Source organism: Engystomops pustulosus, chromosome 2, assembly GCF_040894005.1.
Source record: "Engystomops pustulosus chromosome 2, aEngPut4.maternal, whole genome shotgun sequence".
NCBI lineage: Eukaryota > Metazoa > Chordata > Amphibia > Anura > Leptodactylidae > Engystomops > Engystomops pustulosus.
The window spans coordinates 249106743-249134120 of record NC_092412.1 but is presented as its reverse complement, the minus strand read 5'-3'; the positions used below and the strand labels follow the sequence as shown (position 1 = coordinate 249134120).

The 27378-nt window shown below is 47.3% G+C and overlaps 1 protein-coding gene across 5 annotated transcripts; it reads left to right on the top strand.

Annotated features, from left to right (window-relative positions):
- On the top strand, positions 1 to 27378 carry LCA5L (lebercilin LCA5 like). 5 transcript variants are annotated; one of them, XM_072138776.1, is made up of 8 exons: positions 1 to 88; positions 1512 to 1871; positions 2855 to 3375; positions 6757 to 6894; positions 10647 to 10737; positions 19007 to 19101; positions 25480 to 25543; positions 26710 to 27378. In XM_072138776.1, the coding sequence occupies exons 2-8, from the start codon at positions 1553 to 1555 to the stop codon at positions 27267 to 27269; spliced, it is 1788 nt and encodes a 595-aa protein (XP_071994877.1). In that variant the 5' UTR covers positions 1 to 88; positions 1512 to 1552; the 3' UTR covers positions 27270 to 27378. The 5 variants fall into 5 exon arrangements, with proteins under 5 accessions (XP_071994877.1, XP_071994880.1, XP_071994879.1 ...); XM_072138779.1 differs by having other exon boundaries at positions 5 to 88; positions 1591 to 1871; XM_072138778.1 differs by lacking the exon at positions 1 to 88 and adding an exon at positions 95 to 282 and having other exon boundaries at positions 1591 to 1871.

Genomic DNA, 27378 nt, shown 5'->3' with positions numbered 1-27378 from the left:
CTCTATAGCAACCGGATACAGGCTGTTGCTTTTTTTTCTCTACAGCAAAACATCTGTTGGAAACTGTTGGAAATTGTGCCGGGCGCAGGTAACGGAGGATGGGGTGGGAGTCACGTCAGAGGGTGCACAGCCAGGGACCCCAAACTATGTAATACATCTAACTGAGCGGTGATCAACCTACACGGCACAGGACGTAGCATCTGTACTGATGTAGCAGAGTTATCTGTCCTATAATATTCTCCAAAATCAGCAGCTTTAGGACCAAAATTAGCTCTGCTTCAGGTACGATGTAGTAGTATTGACTTTGTCAGGTGAAGTGCAGTCATCCACTTTCCTTGCAGTTATATGACCCAGTTAAAGTCGTAAAGTCGAGCAATCCCCGGCCATTTAACCCTACACCCCGAATTGTTAGACAGATAAAGAGGACGCCCACTGGAGCCCAAATGATTATGAGGTGTTTTCCATAGCAGCTCAGGTCCTGATGTCCTTGCATATAAGAAATCAACCCATCACATAGTGGAAAGACAAATGTAAAATAAAGCATTAAAAAATTCCAAAAAAAGTGCCAAAAATTCACTATAAACTCATGTGCAATATAAGATAATGCTAATAAAACTACAGCTCATCCCACAAAAAAACAAACCCTCACATAGCTAGGTCAATAAAAAAAAGGAAAAACATGTTAGTAACAAAGTAACATAAAAAGGGAAATTAATCGATAGTCACTTCTGTCAAGAGTTTTGACTGTGTGTATTTTGTGTGTGTTATTAGCACAAGGACTGTTTATATGGTTTATATTCCAAGTGCCCTGGTGGTGTGTACTCACACTGCTGTGCACTCAGCAGCCGATATTAGGTATTGTCCCTGGAGAGATGTGTAATCAGACCTTTGTGTTTGTTGTTAGTAGCAGCAGAACTTTTAAAATTTAGATTTATATTCCAGGATTGTAACTTCTCCACGTGAACTGTGGTCATGTCCTCACACTGCTGTGCTCTCTGCTCTAGTGCCTTTACTCCGCTGCAGCAGGCTTCTGGTTGGATGCTACAACTGTTGCATAGAGCAGAGGGCAGATGTTGTGAAGCAGCTCAATACAGAGAGTAATGTACACAGCAGTGTCAGGACGTGACCTCATTGCACTAAAGGAGCTACAATCCTTCGAATATAAATCCATGTTTCACAGTCCTGCTGCTACTAATTAACATACATAAAGGTATGATTACACATGTTTCCAGGGACAATAAATAACAATGTCTACAGAGAGCACAGAGCACAGCAGTGTGAGGACACATAACTGTTGACAGGTTCCCTTTAAGAAATGTAAGCCCACACTATTTTCAAGACTTCTGTTTGCTGTTTTATAATGGGGACACTTTCCTGAACACATGGTGGAGACAGCCTGCAGGAGTAACATACATTTATCTGAATCCTGAGGGGCCACAAGTGGGACGGGTTAGGGGGAACACTTTATGTGCCTCTGTCTTAACTAATTTTTATCTATCCAATTTTTTAAGTATTAAGCATGTAAGGACCTTCTTGAAGGTCCTGAACCAACATGGCCGACTGGAATAGTTACCCTGTTGATTGTACAAGGATGAGTTCCGAAGGTTCAGGTGAAGACAGAGAAGAATGGAGTAAAGAACCTTCTATAGACTCGGAGCAGAGGTCCTTCAGCTGCTCCAATGACCCGACCCCAAGTCGCAGCAGTGACAGGAGCAGCACAGACCAAAGCCCGAGAAGCAAAACAAGCTGCAGCAACCCATCCCTCAGTGACAACTCATCCCCTGAGACTCCACAGAGCGTAAATGAGGCGCAAAATTCACCAGAGAAGACACCAGAGCAAAAAAACATGCATCAAAGATCACCTAAAGTTGGTAAGAAGCAATGATTATGCGGCTTGGATAAAGCTAGAACGACCTACCATCCACTGATGGGCCTGGTGCACACATTATCTGCCCCTTTCCCCTTCATATATACATTTAAACATGAAAAAGAGAGTGCTTCCCCTTCAACTTCACCTTAAAGGGCTTTGACAATGCCCCCAAAAAATCAAATTATAATCAAATTTTTAACCCCTTAGTTACAATTTTACTCAGTTTTATTGATGATGGTCAGTGTAAGATTCCAGTGTGTGGGCGGGGACTCTCTAAGCAGACACTTCATGATCCCTCTGGTGCTGTGAGATGCTGTGTGCTGACAATGTGCTTAGATTATCAGGGTGCAGGGTCATATACACCTTAATTTACCTTCTGAACATTCTATTAGTATCTGACAAATGAAAAAAAGAGATGATGAGATCCATGAGATGCCTATTGCACATTACTACTATTGCAGCCATAACATACACAGCCCTGCTATATCTCACCTACATACTGCCAGATCTGATGGGCCTCCCCCAGATAAGGATATTATCTGTCTGTAGCTTTACTGCCCTCACGAGCCCCACGGGCAGGAAGTCAGTGTCTGTGTGAGCTCATTCTGGAAAGAAGGTGGGGGCTGGAGGCAGAGAGCAGAGAGGAGCTCAGCTCAACATCAGATAAGAGAACAAGATGTCTGCCGACCCTAAACGCAGAAGATACAGGGTAGGGTCTAGGGGCAACCAGGACTAATAGAGACAGGTTGGACTTATATCTGTGAAATGCTGTATTTTTTTAATAACAGTGAATTAGAGAATGTTTTTTGTTGTTGTCCTGAGTACATTTAAGAAACTTGTCTTCGTGGAAATCCCCCTTTAAGGAAAGCAACAAAGTCATAAATTAATTTTTTCTATAACCTTTTCACCCAAATGCTGGTTTTAATTGTGGGTTGATTTGGGGGATGGGAGACCCCTTAATGTAAGCCATTGTTTTGTGTTTAGCAGACAAAGGATTTTCCTGGAGGAAGTCACCGCCATGGAAGCGCTTATCCCTTAAAATACAGCATCCGCCCTTCACTGTGCCGAAGGCAGAGAGGGATGTCTCCCAGCGCATCTTCTTAGCACAAGTCCGTAAAATTAAGGAACTAAAGGACGAACTGTGCGATGTCCAGCGCAACCTGGAGGCGGTCAACCGGGAGAATCGGCTGCTGACCCGCCTCCAGCACCGGCACATGAAGGCGCTACAGAAGTATGAGAGCTCAGACAGCGGTCTCCAGCAGCTTCTAACCAGGCACAGCAATGAAGTAAGGACTCTGCGAGAAAACCTCCGAGCCACGCAGGAGAGCGAGCGGGGGCTATCCCTAAAGCTAAAAATGGCCGATAGCGAATTACTCAAGGCAAGGGATAGCTTACAGAGGCTACAGAGACTCGCCGAGGACAAGCACCTGGCCGAGAGGGATGACCTCAATAATAAGTTATCCAGTCTTTTAATAAAGATGGAAATCGATAGCGCCAAAGTCAAGGTACAGTATACATCTGGATAAAACATTGTCAGAAAAAAAGTGGATCTCCATCCAAAATGTAAAAACGTCCATATGATAGCAAACCAAAAGTAAATTTTTTTTTAACTTACTGAGATATTAGCATTGTTAAAGACATCTGTGGCGACCATTTTGCAAAAGTATTGACAGGAAATAGAATTACATAAGACAGGAAGTTGTCAACCTGTTTGACCAATAAGAAGACAATAGCTTGCTGACATTTTTTACATTTTCAGAACAAACAGATGGAAATTTTTGAGAAATTTTGTGTCCTCACTTTCGTACTCTGCTTGTGGCAGTAGTGAGGGGACCAAACAATTGCGCTAATACTACAAGTCGATACCACAAGTGTATGACATGACACCAGATACCATTCCCCTCATACATTCCTCCCTCGTGCCTCCTTCCCACTGTGTAGATTATTACCATCTCCAGTCTCCTCCCATAGGTCTCATACAGTAAGACATGCCTTGTTAGTCTAGGACACGCCCCTTTTCCATGTTAAGCCACACCCTCTTGTTGAGTAACAAATAAAGCCAGAATTCAGGACCATTTAACTAAGTGAATCTCCCCAATCATTAGTGCAGTCTCTCCGATTCCAGTTCTCATAGCGGGAAGGGGCAGGGTAGGCATACTTGCAGGGGCAGTCTTAGCTGTTTAGAGACAGTCCCGCCAAATCCAATCATGTCTCTATCGGAAAAGGGGGTAAAATTGTCCTGGATTTAGGTCAGACTGGATGGTTAAGGGGCTGGTCCATGGGTGGTCCAGGTGGGAAATGGGACTTAAAATATCTATTTAGGGGTTACAATAAAGAGAAAAGATGTTGGTGCGGCACCGTGTGAAGGCAGTAGGGTGCAGGTCTTCGCCAGGGGTCCGACAAGCCCCACCGGTATTAGCAGAGATCAATGGATGAAGCAGTACTCCAAAGAAAATAAAGTTTTTTTTATTCCACTTTCAAGTTATAGATGAAATATTATTGGGGATAACTAGAGAGCCAATGAAGATCCTGGACACATCTCAGTAGCACCAATATGGCTGCACTTCCTGTTGACATTTTTCAAAATGGCTACCACTGAAAAGTCAAAAGGTGTCCATATTTCTACAAGTACAATAAACCTGATCACCAGCTGATTACTCTGCATATAACTTTTATTTTACCGTTATATATAGACCATTACTAAGTATTACAAAAACCTAGGCAGATCTCACAGCAAGGCCTCATACCCATAGGTGTATTTTAGAGGCGCATGCTAGCCATTTTTTTTGGTTCATGGCCACTGCAATCTTATACAGTCTCAAAGGTAAATTATTAAACATTGTTTTATGGGAATTGAATACGAGGATCGAGCAACGGAGACAAATTTATTAGAAAAGAGAAAAGAAAAAAACATCTATGTTTGTTGCCCAAAGCAACCAATCACAGCGCATCTTTAATTTCTCACGGTGCTCCAGAAAAATTTAATCTGCAATGTGATTGGTTGCTGTTAAAAGATGTCTTGTTTGTGCTGTGAACTTGCTGCAAAAATGTGAGGTTGAGGCTCAGGCTTCGGCCTTGTGTCTGCACAGATCTTGCACTAGAAGTAATGGAAAGCGGGAAAACCACTCCAAAGTCATATGCAAATAAGTTGAGGAGAGTCACTTTTGTTTTACCTGAGATGAAGTTTTGAGGCGGCAGGGAGACTTCAGAGAGCCCCTACGTTCAGTTCTATAGCACCGAGAAACATACTTTTGGTGTCAGATTAAACATAAATATCTCATCTTTCAATAAAGATTTGGAGAGATGGAAATGAGAGCTGCAGGTAAAAATCCTGTTCCCGCTCTTTTTTGTCGCTGTCTGTATCTCTACTCACGTAAGTCGTAATACTGATGTGATCTGAAAGATAAGATTCTTATGTTTACAATGACACCAAAAGCATAGAACCCAAGATAGAGACATCTGTAGCGACATTCTCCTCTTCAGTCGTCAAAAGTGACTCTTTTTTTAGCTCATTAGGCTGTAAAAACTGGTGACAGGTTCCCTATAAAGGACTCCTACCACTTGATTAGTGGTAAAGTGTCCTAAATAAGCTGCTTGTTGTGTTTAGGGGATGGGGGTCTGTGTTTTACACGTATTTCAGCTTCTGTATTGCCGAAACAATAACTTTGTAAAAGTGCCGGAGGCCTGCAGCGGGGACGTGAATATATTAAAGTCCAGAAGGCCATGAGGTGCTTGGGCGCCGTTTTACAAAGTTATTGTTTCGGCAATAAAGAAGCCGAAATACATGTAAAACACAGTCCCCCCATCCCCTAAACGTAACAAACAGCTTATTTAGGGCTCTCTACCACCAGGTTACTTTAAGCAATTCCTGTGTATGGCCCCTCATTTATCTATTCCTCAACCCATAAGGACTGTGTACTGGAATAGTCTCCTCCTCACATACGGCTCCATCTGTCTGCAGTGACTTGTTCCTCCTCTGTCTGCAGTGACTTGTTCCTCCTCTGTCTCCAATGACTTGTTCCTCCCCTGTCTGCAGTGACTTGTTCCTCCTCTGTCTCCAATGACTTGTTCCTCCTCTGTCTGCAGTGACTTGTTCCTCCCCTGTCTGCAGTGACTTGTTCCTCCTCTGTCTGCCGTGACTTGTTCCTCCTCTGTCTCCAATGACTTGTTCCTCCTCAGTCTGCCGTGACTTGTTCCTCCTCTGTCTGCCGTGACTTGTTCCTCCTCTGTCTGCAGTGACTTGTTCCTCCCCTGCCTGCAGTGACTTGTTCCTCCTCTGTATGCAGTGACTTGTTCCTCCTCTGTCTGCAGTGACTTGTTCCTCCTCTGTCTCCAATGACTTGTTCCTCCTCTATCTGCTGAGACTTGTTCCTCCTCTGTCTGCAGTGACTTGTTCCTCCCCTGTCTGCAGTGACTTGTTCCTCCTCTGTCTGCAGTGACTTGTTCCTCCTCTGTCTGCAGTGACTTGTTCCTCCTCTGTCTCCAATGACTTGTTCCTCCTCTGTCTGCAGTGACTTGTTCCTCCTCTGTCTCCAGTGACTTGTTCCTCCTCTGTCTGCAGTGACTTGTTCCTCCTCTGTCTGCAGTGGCTTGTTTCTCCTCTGTCTCCGATGACTTGTTCCTCCTCTGTCTGCAGTGAATTGTTCCTCCTCTGTCTGCAGTGACTTGTTCCTCCTCTGTCTGAAGTGACTTGTTCCTCCACTGTCTGCAGTGACTTGTTCCTCCTCTGTCTGCAGTGACTTGTTCCTCCTCTGTCTCCAATGACTTTTTTCTCCTCTGTCTGCAGTGACTTGTTCCTCCTCTGTCTGCAGTGACTTGTTCCTCCTCTGTCTGCAGTGACTTGTTCCTCCTCTGTCTGCAGTGACTTGTTCCTCATCTGTCTGCAGGTCCTGGAGAAGCAGCTCCACCTCACGGCGCGCTTCTATGACCGGCAGCTGGCTCTAGAGAGTAGGAAGGCCTCCGAGGCCCGGGACACCACCAGGAGGCTGCAGGATGAGATTCTTTCCCTGCAGCATATTATAAAGGTGATGTACAGGAGTGGAGGGGGGCAAATGGGACATAAAAGGGGCAACAGGTGTAATGACATTACTACAACTCACAACTTTTGTGGGTGCATCCACACGTTTAGTTTTTCAGATGTAGTTTTTGAAGCCAAAAGCAGATGTGGATCATAATAAGTGAGGATAATCATTGAGAAGAGCTTTATTTTCACTCCACTCCTGGTTTGGACATCAAAAACTGCATATGAAAAACTGAACGAGTGATGCGACGTTTTCAGTCCTTAAAAAACCTGTTTACCTTAATAGATAATCAGGTTCTAAGCAGCCAAACGCATGGTAAAAGGTCAAAAACTGATGTGTTTTTAATGGACTGAAAATGCATGCGTTAAAACGGTGTGGCATCACCCCTAGGGGTTGCTTGCAACTTTCCTTGCAACTTTCCCAGCTAAGGCTGGCGGCACACGTAGCGCTTTGTCTGCGCTTGCAAACGCAGACAAAGCCGCGCCCACCAGAGCGGGCCTCGGCCCTAGCGCATCGGCATTTCTATGGAAACGCCTGCGATCGGGAACGAGCGCCGGTGTTTTGCGTTAATTTTCCATAGAAACACCGATGCGATCGGGTCGAGGTACGGCCGGGTGGGCGCAACTTTGTCTGCGTTTGCAAGCGCAGACAAAGCGCTACGTGTAGCGCCGGCCTAAGGCCGCCGGCACACATGGCTTTTTGAACCCGTTTTTGGGCCGTTTTTTAAGCAGTCTATTAAAAAACGCATACGTTTTTTGAAAACGCATCCATTTTTGACTGGTTTTACCAATTATCTTAATTACAACTTGTGAAAAACAGATGCATTTTCAAAAAACGCATGCGTTTTTTAACGAACTGCTTAAAAACGGCCCAAAAAAGGGTTCAAAACGCCACGTGTGCCGCCGGCCTAAAAGCACACAGTAATGTTACAATTAACCTGCACATCATTGTCGACTCTAAAAGCGATTTATCCCAATTTCCCCAAATGTGTATATGTACTGTCTTTCCCGGAAAATAAGTAATTGGGGCACATTTACTAAGGGCTGTGCACCAGTTTTCTGTCAGACTTTGCAACTGCTTGCAAAGGTATTTAAGAAGGGTCTGCGCTGCTATTGTGTCGCATGTGACCGTTTTGTGGCGCAGCTGCACCAGGCGTCATGCGACACAAATTAGGGGGCGTTCCGGTGCTCAGTCAGACCATGTGCCAGATTTAACAAGCAACATCTGTCGCGCGCCCCATGTTAAAGGTGCACCACAAAAAAGTTGGTGAACTCTGTCGTGGCAGAGCGGGGAAGATTCATGATTTCAGACACACGTTCTTAATGAATCTGGCGCACCAAGTATTATACACGGGCAGAGAACTTCTAGGGCAGTTTCCCAAATTCTTAGTAAATGTGTTAAGTGTCTTTTATTCATTTTTACTCCTAAAGAGGCACTAGGTCTTATTTTCATTTACTAACAGAGCAGTGTCCTGTGTAGTGTGCAGGGGGTTCAGGATTTCTGGTGCACGTTCGGCATGAATCTGGCGCCCCCTGCTCTGCCGCAACAGATTGCACCACTTTTTTTTTGGTGCACCTTTAACATGGGGCGTGGCACACATTTCTGATGGACTTTGAATGATAAATCTGGTGCATAGTCTGACTGAGCACAGGAAGCCCCCTAATTTGTGTTGCATGTTATCTAGTGTCGCAGATATCTTAACCCCTACGGGACTCGGCATATTTTGGCCTTTAGGACGCGGTCCCATTTTTCAAATCTGGCCTGTGTCACTATAAGTGGTTATAGCTTTGGAACGCTATGAGATATCCAGGGGATTTTGAGATTGTTTTCTCATGACACATTATACTTCAAATTAGTTTAAAAATTTGGATGAAATCTTTTGTGTTTAGTTATGAAAAAAACTAAATTTGGCAAAAATTTTGAAACATTCTTTATTTTCAACATTCTAAATTCTCTACTTTTGATGCAGATAGTCATAGCACCCAAATAAATTCATAAAATTCATTTCCTAAATGTCTGATTTGTGTTGGCATGATTTTTTAAGATTCCACATATTTTACTAGAATGTTATGAGGCTCAGAATTTAGGTGCCATTTTTCACATTTTTTGTAAAATCACCAAAACCTGTATTAGATGGACCTGCTCAACTTCTAATTGACTGTGAGAGGCCTAAATAATAGCGAGACTCATAAATTATCCCATTATGGAAACTACACCCCTCAACGTATGAAAAAACATTTTTAAGAAGTTTGTTAACCCTTTAGGTGTTTTAAAGGGGTTAAAACAAAATGGAGGTGCAGTCTACAAATTTTAATATTTTTTCACAATACACTCATTTTGGGTGGAAAATTAAACATTTGCAATGGATTAAATGAAGAAAGGCTCCACAAAGTTTGATACCCAATTTCTCCCGAGTACACGGATACCCCATATGTGCTGGTAACCTGCTGTATGGGCGCACGGCCGGGCATAGAAGGGAAGGAGGCGCCATCCAGAGCAGATTTTCTATGTCACATTGTACAGGCTATAATTTTTTTCTTTTTTTTAATGAGGACCTATAGGGGCTTATTTCTTTTGCCACATGAGATGCACTTTTCTGGTACATAATTTTGGGGCATCTATAGCTAATTGGTGAGATTTTATTAACTCTTTGTTGGTGGAGGAAATGAAAATCATCATTTTTTTGGAAAATTTTTATGTGTTTTTTTTTGCCTGTTAACCATTCCATAAAAATAGTATATTATTTTTATTCTATGGGTCGCCACGATTACCAAAATACCTAATTTATATAGATTTTTAATTTTTTCCCATTTTTACTGAATAAAAAGTAATTTGGCAAAAATGTTAATTTTAGCATCACTGTCTTTCATATGCATAACTTTTTTTATTTTTCGACTCACAAATCTCTTTAAGGGCTAATTTTTTGCGAGAAGGATTGTTCTCGCAAAAAAGTGGATCGGATCCCCCAGTAAGCGGCACGGGGAATCTGATCCATAGCGGGAACACCTTTACACGCCGCGGTAAGGGGTTAACACCCGCGATAGGAGTCGGCTCCAATCGCGGGTGTTAGCGGGCGGTGTCAGCTGTGATAGACAGCTGACAGCCGCTGCTTCTGATGCTGGCTCCGTTCGCGAGCCGGTGCCAGAAGCAGGATGTCATAGCACGTCCCGGTATCTAGCCGCAGGGACGTACTATAACGTGGTGCGCCTAGGGGTTAAATAGCTGTAAAAGCGGTTTGCACCTAAAATAATGTTCAAAGTCCGACAGAAAAGTGGCGCACGGCCCTTAGTAAATGAGCCCCATTATGTCAACAACAACTTCTGTAACATCTCTATAACTGCCTAAATGTTGAATTTCGTGCTGAATTTCTTATGACTCCATTTCTATTGGAATCATGGGTCCCAATCTCTCATGTTTAGCAATAGCACTTTCCTTGTATCACCCGTTTTTGTCCAGGTAGTTGCTCGTATCTCATTTGTCAAGCAGCAGCCAGTGATTTTATCCCATGAATTCTTCCCCCATGTCACAACCTCTTGCAGTCTCTAAATGAACTACTGATACTAATGTATGGTGTAGGGGGAGGCACAGCGATGGCGGCCACTAGGTATTACTTTCAGGGGGGAAAAATTGCACTAGGTCTTATTTTCAGGGAAACAGGGTAAAATTTTTGCAATACCACATCTGACCAGCAGGTGATCCTCTCCCATGTATGTGATCAGCTCTCATTTAAAATTTGCATTTCCCTTTATTTTAAGGAAAAAGAGAGAGAATTGCACATAAAAAACATCTATGCGCACAGAATGCCCAGGAACAGATGGAAGTTTGGTGGCCTGGAGTGTCAGGAAGGTAGGTCATGATCAAATACTTAGGTATTGTGTGTTCCACATACCAGGAAAGCCGCCTGTAGTTGTAGATGTATGTCATACAGTTACTCACCTCTATATTCACTCATATTCACTGTAAATTGAGCTGCATTAACACAGTTTAGCCACTACACGTAGAATGGAGCTGTTCTTCCAGCTTAATTGGGTACTGGATCCCATGTTATTACAACATCCCCCACCGGGGCCTAGCCTTTTCTTGGTGGTCTGGAGGCAGCCGGGGCCCAGAATACCGGAGTGGCTGGCGGTTGCGGCCTAGACACGCTGTGGTCCGGAGGACTGACCTACAGCCTGGCAGGTCTCCAGCAGGTGGTGTGTGCAAGAAATATGGAGGGAGAGGCTGATGTACTGAATCTCTCTGGGGCAACCCCTTAGTGTCCGTAGTGTATGTCCCTGGGTAATGGATGTGCAACACCCTCGCCGATGCATGGCAGAGGGGTGGTTGCGAATACGTCCCACCATGTAGCTTGCAGCCTGTGTAGGGTCTGATCAACCCCACAGCAGGTCACTACATAACACAGATGAGCACTGCAGAGGTAGAGTCTGCCTGGTAAGGCAGGAGTTAATTGTTTTCTGTGATGTAATTCCAGCAACCAATCACATGTGTTTATACTTTGTTTCTGTGAGCTGAGATGTAATTGGAAGAGTAGCCACCACCTGACCAGTGGGAGTAACAAAACCCTTGGTCAGGAAACTTCTAGAGTTCCGTCAGACCAGGGAGTCTGAAGGAGAGAGGAGAAGACTGGAGTTAATCCAGTACAGACCAGATTAGAGACTCAGAAGAGTCAGTGGAGCCAGCACACCAGACCAGAGCAGGAGAGCTCAGCTCCCTGCCTGAAGAGTGTAGTGAGTTAGACAGTGAGAGGAAAGGGGTATCATCCTACCTTCAAGGGGGATATCTGAAGCAACCCAGGACAAGCTGAAGCATCCTGCTAGGACACAGCTACCTCCCAGCCTGCCATTGCATCCAGGCTGATGATCCATCCTGTGGCTCCCTCCAACTACATCTCCAGCATCCTACCATTTGTCAAGGCACGTTGCTACTGTTCCTGTCGGTTCCAATAAAGAACTGTAAGTTACTTTTGTTCAACATCTGCCTCCGTCTGGTCCCTGCTACTACGGCTGTCACCATCACGGGCACCCTGTCCACTACACAGGGACTCATACTCCAGACCCCAAAGGGTTGCCCCAGGGAGAACCGCTATAGCAGCCTCTCCCTCATCATTTCTTGCCAACACCACCTGCTGGAGACCTGCCAGGCTGTAGGACAGCCCTCCAGTCCCCATACCAAGCACCGTGACACTAGCGTGCCTAGGCCGCAACCGCCAGCCACTCAGGTATTCTGGGCCCTGGCTGTCTCCAGGCCGCAAAGAAAAGGCTAGGCCCCGCCGGGGGATGTTGCAGATGGGGCGCCGTTGGTGTAACAGGCGTATTCAGGGAACAGACGGAGGCAACGTTGTGCAAAACAACTCACGGTTCTTTATTCAAACAACTGCAGGCAATGAGCTAAACGATCTGGTTACAGATGCCGGATTTCACAAAAAAAAGATTTCACAAACTTTAAACATCCCAAGGAGCCGAGTGCAAGCATCAGATTGTAATGGAAGGAGCATCAGATCCTGCAAATCTACCAAGACACGGCCGTCCCTCTAATCTTCATCTCACACGAGAAGAAATCAGAGATGCAGCCAAGACGCCCCTGATCCCTCTGGATGAGCTGAGGGGGGAAGAGTCCATCCATAGGACAGCAATCAGTCACTGCACAAATCTGCCCTTTATGGAAGAGGCAAAAAGAAGCCATTTCTTACAGTATCCAGGAAAAGTAATAACCCACCTGGGAGACACCAAACATGTGGGAGAAGGTGCTCTGGTCAGATGAGACCAAATTCAAACTTTTTGGCCACAATTCCAAATGACATGTTTGGGATAAGGCAACACAGCTCATCCCCCTGACTACACCATCCCCACTGTCACACATGGTGGAGGCACCATCCCCACTATCACACATGGTGGGGGCACCATCCCCACTGTCACACATGGTGGAGGCACCATCCCCACTATCACACATGGTGGGGGCACCATCCCCACTGTCACACATGGTGGAGGGCACCATCCCCACTGTCACACATGGTGGAGGCACCATCCCCACTGTCACACATGGTGGGGGCACTATCCCCACTGTCACACATGGTAGAGGCACCATCCCCACTATCACACATGGTGGGGGCACCATCCCCACTGTCACACATGGTGGAGGGCACCATCCCCACTGTCACACATGGTGGAGGGCACCATCCCCACTGTCACACATGGTGGAGGCACCATCCCCACTGTCACACATGGTGGAGGCACCATCCCCACTGTCACACATGGTGGGGGCACCATCCCCACTGTCACACATGGTGGAGGCACCATCCCCACTATCACACATGGTGGGGGCACCATCCCCACTATCACACATGGTGGGGGCACAATCCCCACTGTCACACATAGTGGAGGGCACCATCCCCACTATCACACATGGTGGGGGCACCATCCCCACTGTCACACATGGTGGAGGGCACCATCCCCACTGTCACACATAGTGGAGGGCACCATCCCCACTATCACACATGGTGGGGGCACCATCCCCACTGTCACACATGGTGGAGGGCACCATCCCCACTGTCACACATGGTGGAGGCATCATCCCCACTGTCACACATGGTGGGGGCACTATCCCCACTGTCACACATGGTGGAGGCACCATCCCCACTATCACACATGGTGGGGGCACAATCCCCACTGTCACACATGGTGGAGGGCACCATCCCCACTGTCACACATGGTGGAGGCACCATCCCCACTGTCACACATGGTGGAGGCACCATCCCCACTGTCACACATGGTGGGGGCACTATCCCCACTGTCACACATGGTGGAGGCACCATCCCCACTGACACACATGGTGGGGGCACCATCCCCACTGTCACACATGGTGGGGGCACCATCCCCACTGTCACACATGGTGGAGGTACCATCCCCACTGTCACACATGCTGGTGGCACCATCCCCACTGTCACACATGGTGGGGGCACCATCCCCACTGTCACACATGGTGGAGGCACCATCCCCACTGACACACATGGTGGGGGCACCATCCCCACTGACACACATGGTGGTGGCATCATCCCCACTGACACACATGGTGGTGGCATCATCCCCACTGTCACACATGGTGGAGGCACCATCCCCACTATCACACATGGTGGGGGCACCATCCCCACTGTCACACATGGTGAGGGCACCATCCCCACTGTCACACATGGTGGGGGCACCATCCCCACTGTCACACATGGCGGGGGCACCTTCCCCACTGTCACATATGGTGGGAGCACCATCCCCACTGTCACACGTGATGGGGGCACCATCCCCACTGTCACACATGGTGGGGGCACCATCCCCACTGTCACACATGGTGGGGGCACCATCCCCGCTGTCACACATGGTGGTGGCAGCATTCCAACTGTCACACGTGATGGGGGCACCATCCCCACTGTCACACATGGTGGAGGCACCATCCCCACTGTCACACATGGTGGGGGCACCATCCCCACTGTCACACATGGCGGGGGCACCTTCCCCACTGTCACATATGGTGGGAGCACCATCCCCGCTGTCACACATGGTGGTGGCAGCATTCCCACTGTCACACATGGTGGAGGTACCATCCCCACTGTCACACATGGTGGGGGCACCATCCCCACTGTCACACATGGTGGGGGCACCATCCCCACTGTCACACATGGTGGAGGCACCATCCCCACTGTCACACATGGTGGGGGCACCATCCCCACTGACACACATGGTGGGGGCATCATCCCCACTGTCACACATGGTGGAGGCACCATCCCCACTGTCACACATGGTGGGGGCACCATCCCCACTGTCACACATGGTGGGGGCACCATCCCCACTGTCACACATGGCGGGGGCACCTTCCCCACTGTCACATATGGTGGGAGCACCGTCCCCACTGTCACACGTGATGGGGGCACCATCCCCACTGTCACACATGGTGGAGGCACCATCCCCACTGTCACACATGGTGGGGGCACCATCCCCACTGTCACACATGGCGGGGGCACCTTCCCCACTGTCACATATGGTGGGAGCACCATCCCCACTGTCACACGTGATGGGGGCACCATCCCCACTGTCATACATGGTGGGGGCACCATCCCCACTGTCACACATGGTGGGGGCACCATCCCCACTGTCACACATGGCGGGGGCACCTTCCCCACTGTCACATATGGTGGGAGCACCGTCCCCACTGTCACACGTGATGGGGGCACCATCCCCACTGTCACACATGGTGGGGGCACCATCCCCACTGTCACACATGGTGGGGGCACCATCCCCGCTGTCACACATGGTGGTGGCAGCATTCCCACTGTCACACATGGTGGAGGTACCATCCCCACTGTCACACATGGTGGGGGCACCATCCCCACAGTCACACATGGTGGGGGCACCATCCCCACTGTCACACATGGTGGAGGCACCATCCCCACTGACACACATGGTGGGGGCACCATCCCCACTGACACACATGGTGGTGGCATCATCCCCAATGTCACATATAGCGGGGGCACCATCCCCACTGTCACACATAGCGGGGGCACCATCCCCACTGTCACATATAGCGGGGGCACCATCCCCACTGTCACACATGGTGGTGGCAGCATCCCCACTGTCACACATAGCGGGGGCACCATCCCCACTGTCACACATGGTGGGGGCAGCATTCCCACTGTCACACATGGTGGAGGCACCATCCCCACTGTCACACTTGGTGGGGGCACCATCCCCACTGTCACACATAGTGGGAGCACCATCCCCACTGTCACAAATGGTGGGGGGCACCATCCCCACTGTCACACATGGTGGGGGCACCATCCCCACTGTCACACATGGTGGGGCACCATCCCCACTGTCACACATGTTGGGGGCACCATCCCCACTGTCACACATGGTGGGGGCAGCATTCCCACTGTCACACATGGTGGAGGCACCATCCCCACTGTCACACTTGGTGGGGGCACCATCCCCACTGTCACACATAGTGGGGGCACCATCCCCACTGTCACAAATGGTGGGGGGCACCATCCCCACTGTCACACATGGTGGGGGCACCATCCCCACTGTCACAAATGGTGGGGGGCACCATCCCCACTGTCACACATGGTGGTGGCACCATCCCCACTGTCACAAATGGTGGGGGCACCATCCCCACTGTCACACATAGTGGGGGCACCATCCCCACTGTCACAAATGGTGGGGGGCACCATCCCCACTGTCACACATGGTGGTGGCAGCATCCCCACTGTCACACATCGTGAGGGCACCATCCCCGCTGTCACACATGGTGGTGGCAGCATTCCCACTGTCACACATGGTGGGGACCACCATCCCCACTGTCACACATGGTGAGGGCACCATCCCCACTGTCACACGTGATGGGGGCACCATCCCCACTGTCACACATGGTGGGGGCACCATCCCCACTGTCACACATGGTGGAGGCTCCATCCCCACTGACACACATGGTGGGGGCACCATCCCCACTGTCACACATGCTGGTGGCACCATCCCCACTGTCACACATGGTGGAGGCACCATCCCCACTGTCACACATGGTGGGGGCACCATCCCCACTGTCACACATGCTGGAGGCACCATCCCCACTGTCACACATGGTGGAGGCACCATCCCCACTGTCACACATGGTGGGGGCACCATCCCCACTGTCACACATGGTGGAGGCACCATCCCCACTGACACACATGGTGGGGGCACCATCCCCACTGTCACACATGCTGGTGGCACCATCCCCACTGTCACACATAGCGGGGGCACCATCCCCACTGTCACACATAGCGGGGGCACTATCCCCACTGTCACACATAGCGGGGGCACCATCCCCACTGTCACACATAGCGGGGGCACCATCCCCACTGTCACACATAGCGGGGGCACCATCCCCACTGTCACATATAGCGGGGGCACCATCCCCACTGTCACACATGGTGGTGGCAGCATCCCCACTGTCACACATAGCGGGGGCACCATCCCCACTGTCACACATGGTGGGGGCACCATCCCCACTGTCACACATGGTGGAGGCACCATTCCCACTGTCACACATGGTGGGGGCACCATCCCCACTGTCACACATGGTGGGAGGCACCATCCCCACTGTCACACATGGTGAGGGCACCATCCCCACTGTCACACATGGTGGAGGCACCATCCCCACTGTCACACATGGTGGAGGCACCATCCCCACTGTCACACATGGTGGGGGCAGCATTCCCACTGTCACACATGGTGGAGGCACCATCCCCACTGTCACACTTGGTGGGGGCACCATCCCCACTGTCACACATGCTGGTGGCACCATCCCCACTGTCACACATGGTGGGGGCACCATCCCCGTTGTCACACATGGTGGAGGCACCATCCCCACTGACACACATGGTGGAGGCACCATCCCCACTGTCACACATGGTGGGGGCACCATCCCCACTGTCACACATGGTGGAGGCACCATCCCCACTGACACACATGGTGGGGGCACCATCCCCACTGTCACACATGCTGGTGGCACCATCCCCACTGTCACACATAGCGGGGGCACCATCCCCACTGTCACACATAGCGGGGGCACCATCCCCACTGTCACACATAGCGGGGGCACCATCCCCACTGTCACACATAGCGGGGGCACCATCCCCACTGTCACATATAGCGGGGGCACCATCCCCACTGTCACACATGGTGGTGGCAGCATCCCCACTGTCACACATAGCGGGGGCACCATCCCCACTGTCACACATGGTGGGGGCAGCATTCCCACTGTCACACATGGTGGAGGCACCATCCCCACTGTCACACTTGGTGGGGGCACCATCCCCACTGTCACACATAGTGGGGGCACCATCCCCACTGTCACAAATGGTGGGGGGCACCATCCCCACTGTCACACATGGTGGGGGCACCATCCCCACTGTCACACATGGTGGTGGCAGCATTCCCACTGTCACACATGGTGGGGGAACCATCCCCACTGTCACACATGGAGGAGGCACCATCCCCACTGTCACACATGGTGGTGGCAGCATCCCCACTGTCACACATGGTGGGGGGCACCTTCTCCACTGTCACATATGGTGGTGGCACCATCCCCACTGTCACACATGGTGGGGGCCACCATCCCCACTGTCACACATGGTGGGGGGCACCATCCCCACTGTCACACATGGTGGGGGCACCATCCCCACTGTCACACATGGTGGGGGCACCATCCCCACTGTCACACATGGTGGGGGCACCATCTCCACTGCCACACATGGCGGGGGGCACCATCCCCGCTGTCACACATGGTGGGGGCACCATCTCCACTGCCACACATGGCGGGGGCACCATCACCACTGCCACACATGGTTTGGGCTTTTCTTCAGCAGAGGGGCCGATGGTTACAATTGATGGGAAGATGGAACCAAACCCAGGACCATTCTGGAAGAAAACCTGTTGGAGTCTGCAAAAGACGCGAGTCTGGGACGGAGATTTATCTTCCAACAAGACAATGATCCCAAACATAAAATCTACATTGGAAGGTTCCCAAATAACCGTATCCAGGTGATAGAACGGCACAGTCACAGTCCGGACCCGAATCCAATCGAGAATCTGTGGAAGGAGCTAAAAACTGCTGCTCATAGACGCTTCATCCAACCTCCCTGAGCTCCGGCTGTTCTCCATGAAGAACGGGAAGAATTTCAGTCTCTCCATGTGCAAAACTGAGACCTGATACCCCAAGCGCCTGCAGCTGCAATCAGAGCAATAGGGGGCGCTACAAAGTATTTACTTAAGGCGCCAAATAATATTACACCCCCACTTTTCAGTTTATAATTTTTACAAAAGTTTTAAATATCCAATAAATATTGTTCCACTTATGGAATGTATGTGGAGGGAACATACGTGGCACACGCTTCTTACCACTCGGATATTTCTGCATCGTCAGCACATTCCTCCCTATTTTTGCAGCAAGGTCGCTCTACTCAGGCGCGTTGCGGTAACACACCATGGAGCATTAGACTTCTATTGTGACCGTCTGAATGAGCCCCAGACATTGACTGCCTCCACGTGCGCTGCTGTAAGAACTCACTGACTTGTAACATTTGGTTTGGCAGGACTGACTTTCTCTAAGAGCACTCAGACGGAGCACAAGACGTGTCCACAAGATCTTCCAGGAGAAGGCGTAGGCGACTATGATCCTCAGGACAAGGTAAACGCCATCCCACAAGCTTGTATGCAGATAAGATCAGAAATATATACATGACAATATCATCCAGATCTCTGGTTACTTTCTGCTTCTCTTAGAAGCAGCGCCTCTCTTGGCTGCGTCTGGTATTGCGGTTCAGCAATCTCGACAACATTTTTCATGTAAAGTGAAAACTAAATGTAGAGTATATGAATAGTCAACATATCTGATGACCTCCAGTCTGTCCAGAGCGCCCCCATTGATATCAGCACTTCCCCTAATTGGTCTCTGTTTAAGGGGGTGGTAAGTAGAGCACCAGGAGCAGAGGGAAAGGCACCAGGGAAGATCAGTGACAAACCAAGAGGAACATTTCTTGAGGTCTTCTTTATTCTGGTTCTGCTGGAGATTTCGTAGACCAGGCCATGACTGTCCAAGATCACATTCTGCAGTAGACCTTGCCCCAGCCAGGCTTCACGTACTCCACGTATTGTCACCGATCCAATAACTTGAGTGAACAGTATACTTTATGAAGAGTATGTTTAAAGAGAATCCAAAGAAAAAAAAAAAGGAATTTCTCAAAAATGAATAAAATCCAATAAACTTTAATGCTCCATTAAAAATAGATGACAATACATATCGGATGCATGTAAAAAAAATACCAACGCGTTTCGAACTACATAAATCTTAAGTTCTTAGTCATGGTCTGAGAGCTCTCCTTGCTGGGCAGTTTAACAGGGGACCGGGGACTGGAATAGCCGGAGGTCAGTTGAAGACCTCTTTGTCTGCCACATACGGTGGCCTGTTAGGCCCAGCCCAAGGTTAAATACTGACAGATACAATACATTGCAGTATGGAAGTGCTACAATGTATTGTATAACAGATCAAGGTATTTACTCTTAAAAGGTATCCCTTAGTAGGAAAATAATTCAAGTGTTTAAAAATACATTCAAAATTTAAAAAAGAAAATCCCCAATTTCCCTATATACTGTATAATTAAATTTTGTGCTAAAAAAAATAAAATAACCTTCCCCCTTACCACAAAATTGATATTGCTGCATCCATGGCGACCTGGGGTAAGTAGATATTACATTATTATACACATATTGTGAAGGGTATAAGTAATAATTAAAAATTTAAATTTTAGTGCTTCCTGCCTCCCACAAATACGTAATAGAAAGCGATCAAAAAGTTAGTAAAGTACCATATTGGTACGATAATAGCACCACTCTGACTGTTGCCTTTTTCAGCAATAAAAAAAAGCCCTGATAATCGTCTTTTGATTGAGGAATAAAAAAGTCATAGCTCTCAGAATATGGCGATGCAGTTTCCTTAACCCCTTCACGACTGCCATGTATATGACCTACGTGCACATGCCCCATGCAGAAACGTTTATAAGCACCACGACAGCGACCAACTTCAAGCGGCTCCTCCAGAACCCTGGCACCTAGAAACACATTTCTGGCTTCATATGAAACAGGATATGTGCTATGATATATTGGGGCAGATTTACTTACCCGATCCATTTGCGTTCCAGCGGCGCGTTCTCTGTGGTGGATTCTGGTCCGGCCGGGATTCACTAAGGCAGTTCCTCCGACATCCACCGGGTGGCGCTGCTGGGCTGAAGTTCCCCAAGGCACCCCGGAATGCACTCAAGTTCACCGGGCTATACCTGGTCAAGGTAAGTGCAAGTTTCGCAACACTTTTTTTTTTTTTTAAACACGGCGGTTTTTCCGAATCCGTCGGGTTTTCGTTTGACCACGCCCCCCCCCCCCCATTTCCGTCGCGTGCATGCCAGCGCCAATGCGCCACAATCCGATCAGGTGCCCCAAAATCCCGGGGCAATACAGGGAAAATCGGCGCAAATCGGAAATAATCAGGCAACACGTCGGGAAAACGCAAATCGGGCCCTTAGTAAATGACCCCCATTGTGTATCGATGCTTCACAGAACCAGAGATATCCACCCTTAAAGTTGTACTAAAAAAATTTGATTTTTATTTACAGCTCTATATTTCTAATTGTAACTTTAAGAATAGAGATCTCCAGTTCTATTAAGAACAGAATGTAGAAGAAGCTGCAGGAAAGACTTTTACTTTCACTTTGCAGTAGTACATTTGTAGCTGAACCTGGAAAGGGTGTGGAATAATGCTGTACATAATTATAACATATTTTGGTAAAAGTTACTACTTATTGAAAAAAACTGGAAAAATTGGAAGAATTGGAAAAATGACACAAAAGCTTATTTGTCATTTATTGGCACATTTTATAAATAAAAAAATATGTAATTAATAAAACTATGCTATCAAGTAAAAGTCTCACATGCCATAAAAAAAACAAAGTAAAAGTTATTATGATATGTAAATCTTTTCCAGAGAAATTATCATTTAAAGTAGCGCATAACGTAAAAAATTGACTTTGAGATTCAGGCACCAATGACCTTTGTTCCTGTACATGTTTGGTGTCTCCTTAATCATACTAACCTAAAGAATAGTTTTATCATGTTTATTATAATCTACGTCAAATTGGAAATTGTAAGCCAGCTCACCTGGAGTGATAAGGATCCCAAGTAGAAGGTCGAGCACGGTTTCTCCAGCCAGACAGGAGTATAGTGTTTAGAAATAGACGTGATCCAGCTCAAGACAGTCCACTTATCTTCGTTAAAAGAAAAATTGTAAACTTTATTGTTTCTTTAGTAAAAGTCCATATATACGGAGTACATCACATACATCGAAGGAAAACGCCGACGCGTTTCGGGTATTATAATCTACGGTGAACTGTGTAAAAGTAAAAACAAATGGCAAACCAGCAGTTTTCTTCGGTTTCTCTGCAGGAAAGAGTTAATAAATGTGAATCATTGGGGGTCATTTACTAAGGGCCCGATTTGCGTTTTCCCGACGTGTTACCCGAATATTTCCGATTTGCGCCAATTTTCCCTGCCTTGCCCCGGGATTTTGGCGCACGCGATCGGATTGTGGCGCATCGGCGCCGGCATGCCTCGCGACGGAATTCGGGGGGCGTGGCCGAACGAAAACCCGACGGATTCGGAAAAATCGCCGCATTTTTAAAAAAAAAGTGTCGCGAAAATTGCACTTACCTTCACTAGGAATAGTCCGGTGAGTGCATTCCGGGGAACTTCAGCGCAGCAGCGCCACCTGGTGGACGTCGGAGGAACTACCTTAGTGAATCGCTGGAAGACCCGAATCCACCAGAGAAAACGCGCCGGAAAAACAAGAAAAAAAAGGAAGGTGTCCTGAAGGCCATGTCTTTAAAGAGGACCTGTCATCCTGAAAAAGTGTGCTAGGAGACTTCCGATAGCGCTAACTAACACTGCTGCAATGTATAGTACTAACGGCGGACTGCTCTCAAAGCGTATTCATGAGGGGGTGGTCCGAGGGGGCTGCCTCTTCCCCGCACCGCCCGCTCGCTCCTGGACTGTTGCTTATTCCTTAGTAGGCTCTGGTGGGCATGTGCCTATATACTACATACTACCACAAAGGTTGATAATGTTGTTTTGCCACACAGCACCCTTCAACTCAGGACAAAACATGGAAAAGTATGGACTACGACTATGCCATGAACACCAAAAAGTGGGTGAAACCATTGACAGATTGAGCATACAATCACAGGTTGTCCCAAAAAGAGATCGGACCCCTACAAACCTTCCCTGTGATGCTTCCAACCTCCACCTAGGTAGCTACCCCTTTGTTCCCCAATGAGCTCATTGTGAACCACCTCCCAAAGAGAGCAGCTGGGGTAGTTAGGGGTTAGAAACATTTTGTTTTTGTAAAGATGTATGACTTTAGGAAATCTTTATAGATCAAGTTATTTGGAAACAGCCCTTGAAAAGAGACTGGTGAGGGAACTTAATATGACATGTCCCGGTCTGCAGGAAGTTGCAGGAACCATTCAAGTTACAGGTTTGGTGACATGGATAACAGGTTGTGGACCAACCTTACCAGTTTGGTTTTGGGCTACTCCCTAGGGTGTTATCTGCTGCAATAAGGTCACACTTGAAATTCAGCAGGAAAGTCCCAGATGACTTATATTTCCCAATAGCTCAATATATTATCAGCTTGATTCTCAAGTGAAAGATCACTGGTTTGAATCAATGAACATGCATGAAGTAGAATTCCCATGAAAAGAGAAAAGGCGCCATCCACATCATTGATAATGGTCTCTCAACCAAAAAAATTGCCAAACTTCATCATGTGAGAGCCGTGACAGTGGAAAGACTGAGAAATTAAGTCCAAAGAAAAATGTAGCAAAATTGGAGGTTTCATTGAGCTAGGAATATAGACTTTTGATGGACTGTACCATGGGAAGCAGGGGGAGTCGGGATTATCCTTGTTTGTTTTTCGTTTTCAAAATGTAAAATGTATTGGAGATAATAAGTAACAATCTGATTTTAAAAAAATAAATGAAGGCAATATACTGGAATCAAAAAATCTGCTCTTCAGAAGGTCTGGTGGGTCAAGCACTCCAGTGATGTGGCTCAGATACTTCATAATAGGAAGACCACAGACTTTCCTGCCAGAAATGTGCAGTGTACATTCTACAAGTCTGCAATGGTGGACCGAAAGAAGGTGAAGAAGCCTCAACATCAATATCATCAGATGCGTTGTCTCAAGATTGAACAGTAGAAGATTGGAAACGGGTGATTGGGGGTGTGATGGCTCTGATGGGTACAAGGGGTTTGTAAGGATCAAAGTAAAAGGATTGAGGAACTGAAGGAACGGTCAAGTTTGGTGCAGGAAGCCTGACTATAAGGGGTTGTTTCACAGACAGAGGCATTGGCTACTTGACCAGGTTCAATGATGGTCTCAAAGCTGAGCTACAAGTGAGGCTCCTACAAGAGGCGTTTCATGATACTCCTGAGAACTATGACTATGAAAAGGACAACATTGTCTACCAGCAGGACAACCACCCGAAGCATATATTGAAACTGGCAAAGAAATGATTTAATGACCATGAAATAGAGTTAATTGTAACTATTTTTATAGAGCAGCAATAATAACATGGCGCTGTACAATCAGTAAGGAGTTCATATACATTAAGACAAGAACGAATGCAGGTACAAATACAAATCTACAGAGGCAGGCGGAAGGAGGACCCGTCCAGTGAGGGCTCCCAGTCTATGTGAGAGGGTAGATGGAGATATGAGTTAAAGGGGTATTCCAGGAATAAGCATAATTAATATTCATATGTGTCATTAAAATATAAGCTAATATGTAATTGTCATTTAAAATTTAGCTCCCCTTAGCTGAAAAATTCTGTTTGCGTACACTATAATGAAGAAGTAAAAAACGACTGGCCCTTTAATTTGTCCACTGATTTTGTTCCTGTGGAGTAGACACAGGACAGAAGATGGTCCACTGGTACCATGTCCACATCACATGCCCTGCACCTGTCTGGGCAGGTCTAGTGATCATCACTATGTTTGGCTGAAAGGCCAGTGTTGCGATAAGATGTCATCTCAGTGGGGCAATATGCAGTGATGGCAGTTACACACATCATTACCATGGTAACATAGCAGGACAGTGTGTTAGATTATCACTGGGTGCAGAACATAAGAGATGGGAGCTGTTGCTGAGAGATCATGGGAGTTGTAATGTCCTGTAGAAGGCATCTTGGAGATAACTCCCCCTACTTTAGAAAGCCCATAAAATATTGTGAATCATAAAAGCAAACTATTTAAGCTCTAAGCTTTAATGGTCAATGACATTGAGTTTTGTTGTGTTCATTTATTATTATTATTCATTATTATTCATTTTTTATCCTCGAAATTCCCCATTTAATGTAATGGCCCACACAGACCCCAGACCTCAACCCAATTCAACACTTGTGGGTACAGGTGAGGAAAACTGTATTTGTACCCAACTGAGACGACCAGTAAGCCCCAATATTGTGAAAGTGTAATGCCTTTGAGAGACCAGTGATCAGATTTTAGGTGAGACCTGCTTGAATCAGATTGTGAACGTGAGCGTGGAAAGCCGAGAGGTGGATTCAAAAATCAACACAAGAATAAAAAAATTTGATTTAGATTTCTAGGAGCATAACAGCAACAATGCAGTGACACATGCTCAATAGTTACAAGTCACATTTATGTATGAGAAAGCCAAAGATGAGTGTCTGTAAAATGATGATAGTCACATTCATGGCTGTAATAGATGGTGAGATATGGAGCCTAACAGTCAAACGGGTAAGTAAAGTCCCTGCCCACCTCCTTCAGCTGGGGATAGATGATGTCTCCTTAGGGGGCAGGAGAATCGCTGACCTCCGAAGGGACTGTACACACTTGGCACATGACTGCACACAAAAGCCAGTCGTTTTTATGTCAGTATTTTCATGGCTGCACTTCTCTATATATTTATGACGTATCCTATCCAACCTGAATATTCTTACAGAACAATGAATCCGAGAATGACAGCGCTAGAGAGGAAGACAATAATCCTCAGATGAGCCGTGAAGGTGAGTGCTAGACAATAGCCATCGGCCGGGTACCATCCTATTCTCCATTAGTCTCTGCACCAAAGGAACTTAAAGGGGAGCTCCAGGTTTTCAGTGTGATTTTATACTATGCAAATACTCCTTTACCAATACCTGATCATTAGGAAATACTCCGAATATAGAGACATGAATGGAGACTTGCATGATGAGACCTGCAGAACTAAGCAATCCATATCTCCTCCTGGATGTGGTGGCTGGTGGTCAGGATCTAGATCAGTGTCTCTTACTGGACAGTATAAGCAAGCAGTTAGCTTTAGTTTTTTTTGCTGTGGCCAAGCAATGATGGCAAATTTTGGATTTAAGCTGGTGGTCAGAGTACTTAGGTTCCTCTGGTAGGCCCAAATTTTGCAAGGACTTGCAGAAAAATACAACCCATAACAACCTAATACTTCCAACATGTACAATTGTAACTACAATTTTTTGTGGACATTGCATTGTTCTGTATATGTGAAGGGTGTCTCTCTCATTCACACGACCGCAAGGGGGACGTATATATGGCCGACGTATATACGGCCGATATACGCCCCCCATAGAAGGCAATGGGCGTGCAGCGCCCCACGGGAGCCTATTTTCTCAGGGCATACGGCGCCATGTATCCCTATGGAGAGGGGCGAGGGTGAGCAGCGCTATCCCCCTCCTCCTCTCCCCGCGCGCTGCCGTGTGCCCGCCGTGCTACGGTACGGCGGGCACCGGTTGTGTGAATCCAGCCTTAATGGTAGGAACCAAGGAACCCTGTCTGATCATGTCCAATGTGATCATGGCAGGCATCTGTGAAGGCCTTGATCGAGAATAGAGTTGGGCATGCAACGATCTTGGGTGTGCAAAATTCTATACAGGGAACCCAGACACTGCCTGCCATGAAAACATTGGGTATTGGATTTAGCCATTAGAATTCCTTTAAAGATGTTTCCATGAAAACAATGGAAATAGAGTAGAGGTTACGTTCCCACCACTGAAGTGCTTACTTCTGGAGTCATTTTGGAACTGGTAGACCAATTTTAATGTCCGCATATATGTATTCACCATGGGTAGAATTAAAAAGGGAAATGTTAAGAGAAAATATCCTGTGCTAATTTATTTAGTTGGATAGGAAACCAACATTTTTATATATTTTTTTTTTATTCTAGATGCCCCAAAACATGAAGTCAACAATGAGAAAGATGATGACTTTTTGGCAACAGATGGAATGTACACAGAGCAAGACAAGGAAAGCTCAACAGAGGAACCAAACCAAATCATTTTAGAGGAACATCTGTGTCTAGAGGACACCATGCTTCATGAGAAAAATCCTCTGGATGACTCCTGGAATGAAAGTAAATGTGACCCAGGAAGGAGAATTGAGTCAAATGATGCAAGATCTTTCCTCCCAAGGCTCAGCAGACGTTACACGTTCACCATCGCCACAGAGAACCTCCACCAAGGTCTCCCAGCGTCCGGGCCGATCTCTGGCCTAAGTAAATCCAATAGTTGCAAAAGTCTTTACCGAGACTACAGCTTGGGACATGGAGACCTTTCTTTGCCAAAAATTGAAGGAGGAAATTGTAATGAGAGGAAGGAGAGACGTCCAGAAGTTTCCCTGATCGACAGAAAGAAAAACTTGATGGAAGAACTTTTTGGACCTGGGTACGAGGGGAAAAACAGTTTTTCAAATGATTTCGTAAATTCTGAAAAAGAGTTCAGTTTATAGAGTTATTAAAGTAGACAGAATATTAGCTCAGACCTTAAACACCTGCTTATGGTGGGATCCATACCAGACAGACTTTACATACGTTTAATAAAATATATTCTACCTGTTA

Bases quoted from the DNA above. Each gene is read 5' to 3' on its own strand.
- LCA5L (XM_072138776.1), top strand. From the start codon at position 1,553: ATGGCCGACTGGAATAGTTACCCTGTTGATTGTACAAGGATGAGTTCC. The intron at 3,376-6,756 runs GTACAGTATACA...ATCTGTCTGCAG, and splicing joins TCGATAGCGCCAAAGTCAAG to GTCCTGGAGAAGCAGCTCCA. The intron at 6,895-10,646 runs GTGATGTACAGG...CTTTATTTTAAG, and splicing joins CCCTGCAGCATATTATAAAG to GAAAAAGAGAGAGAATTGCA.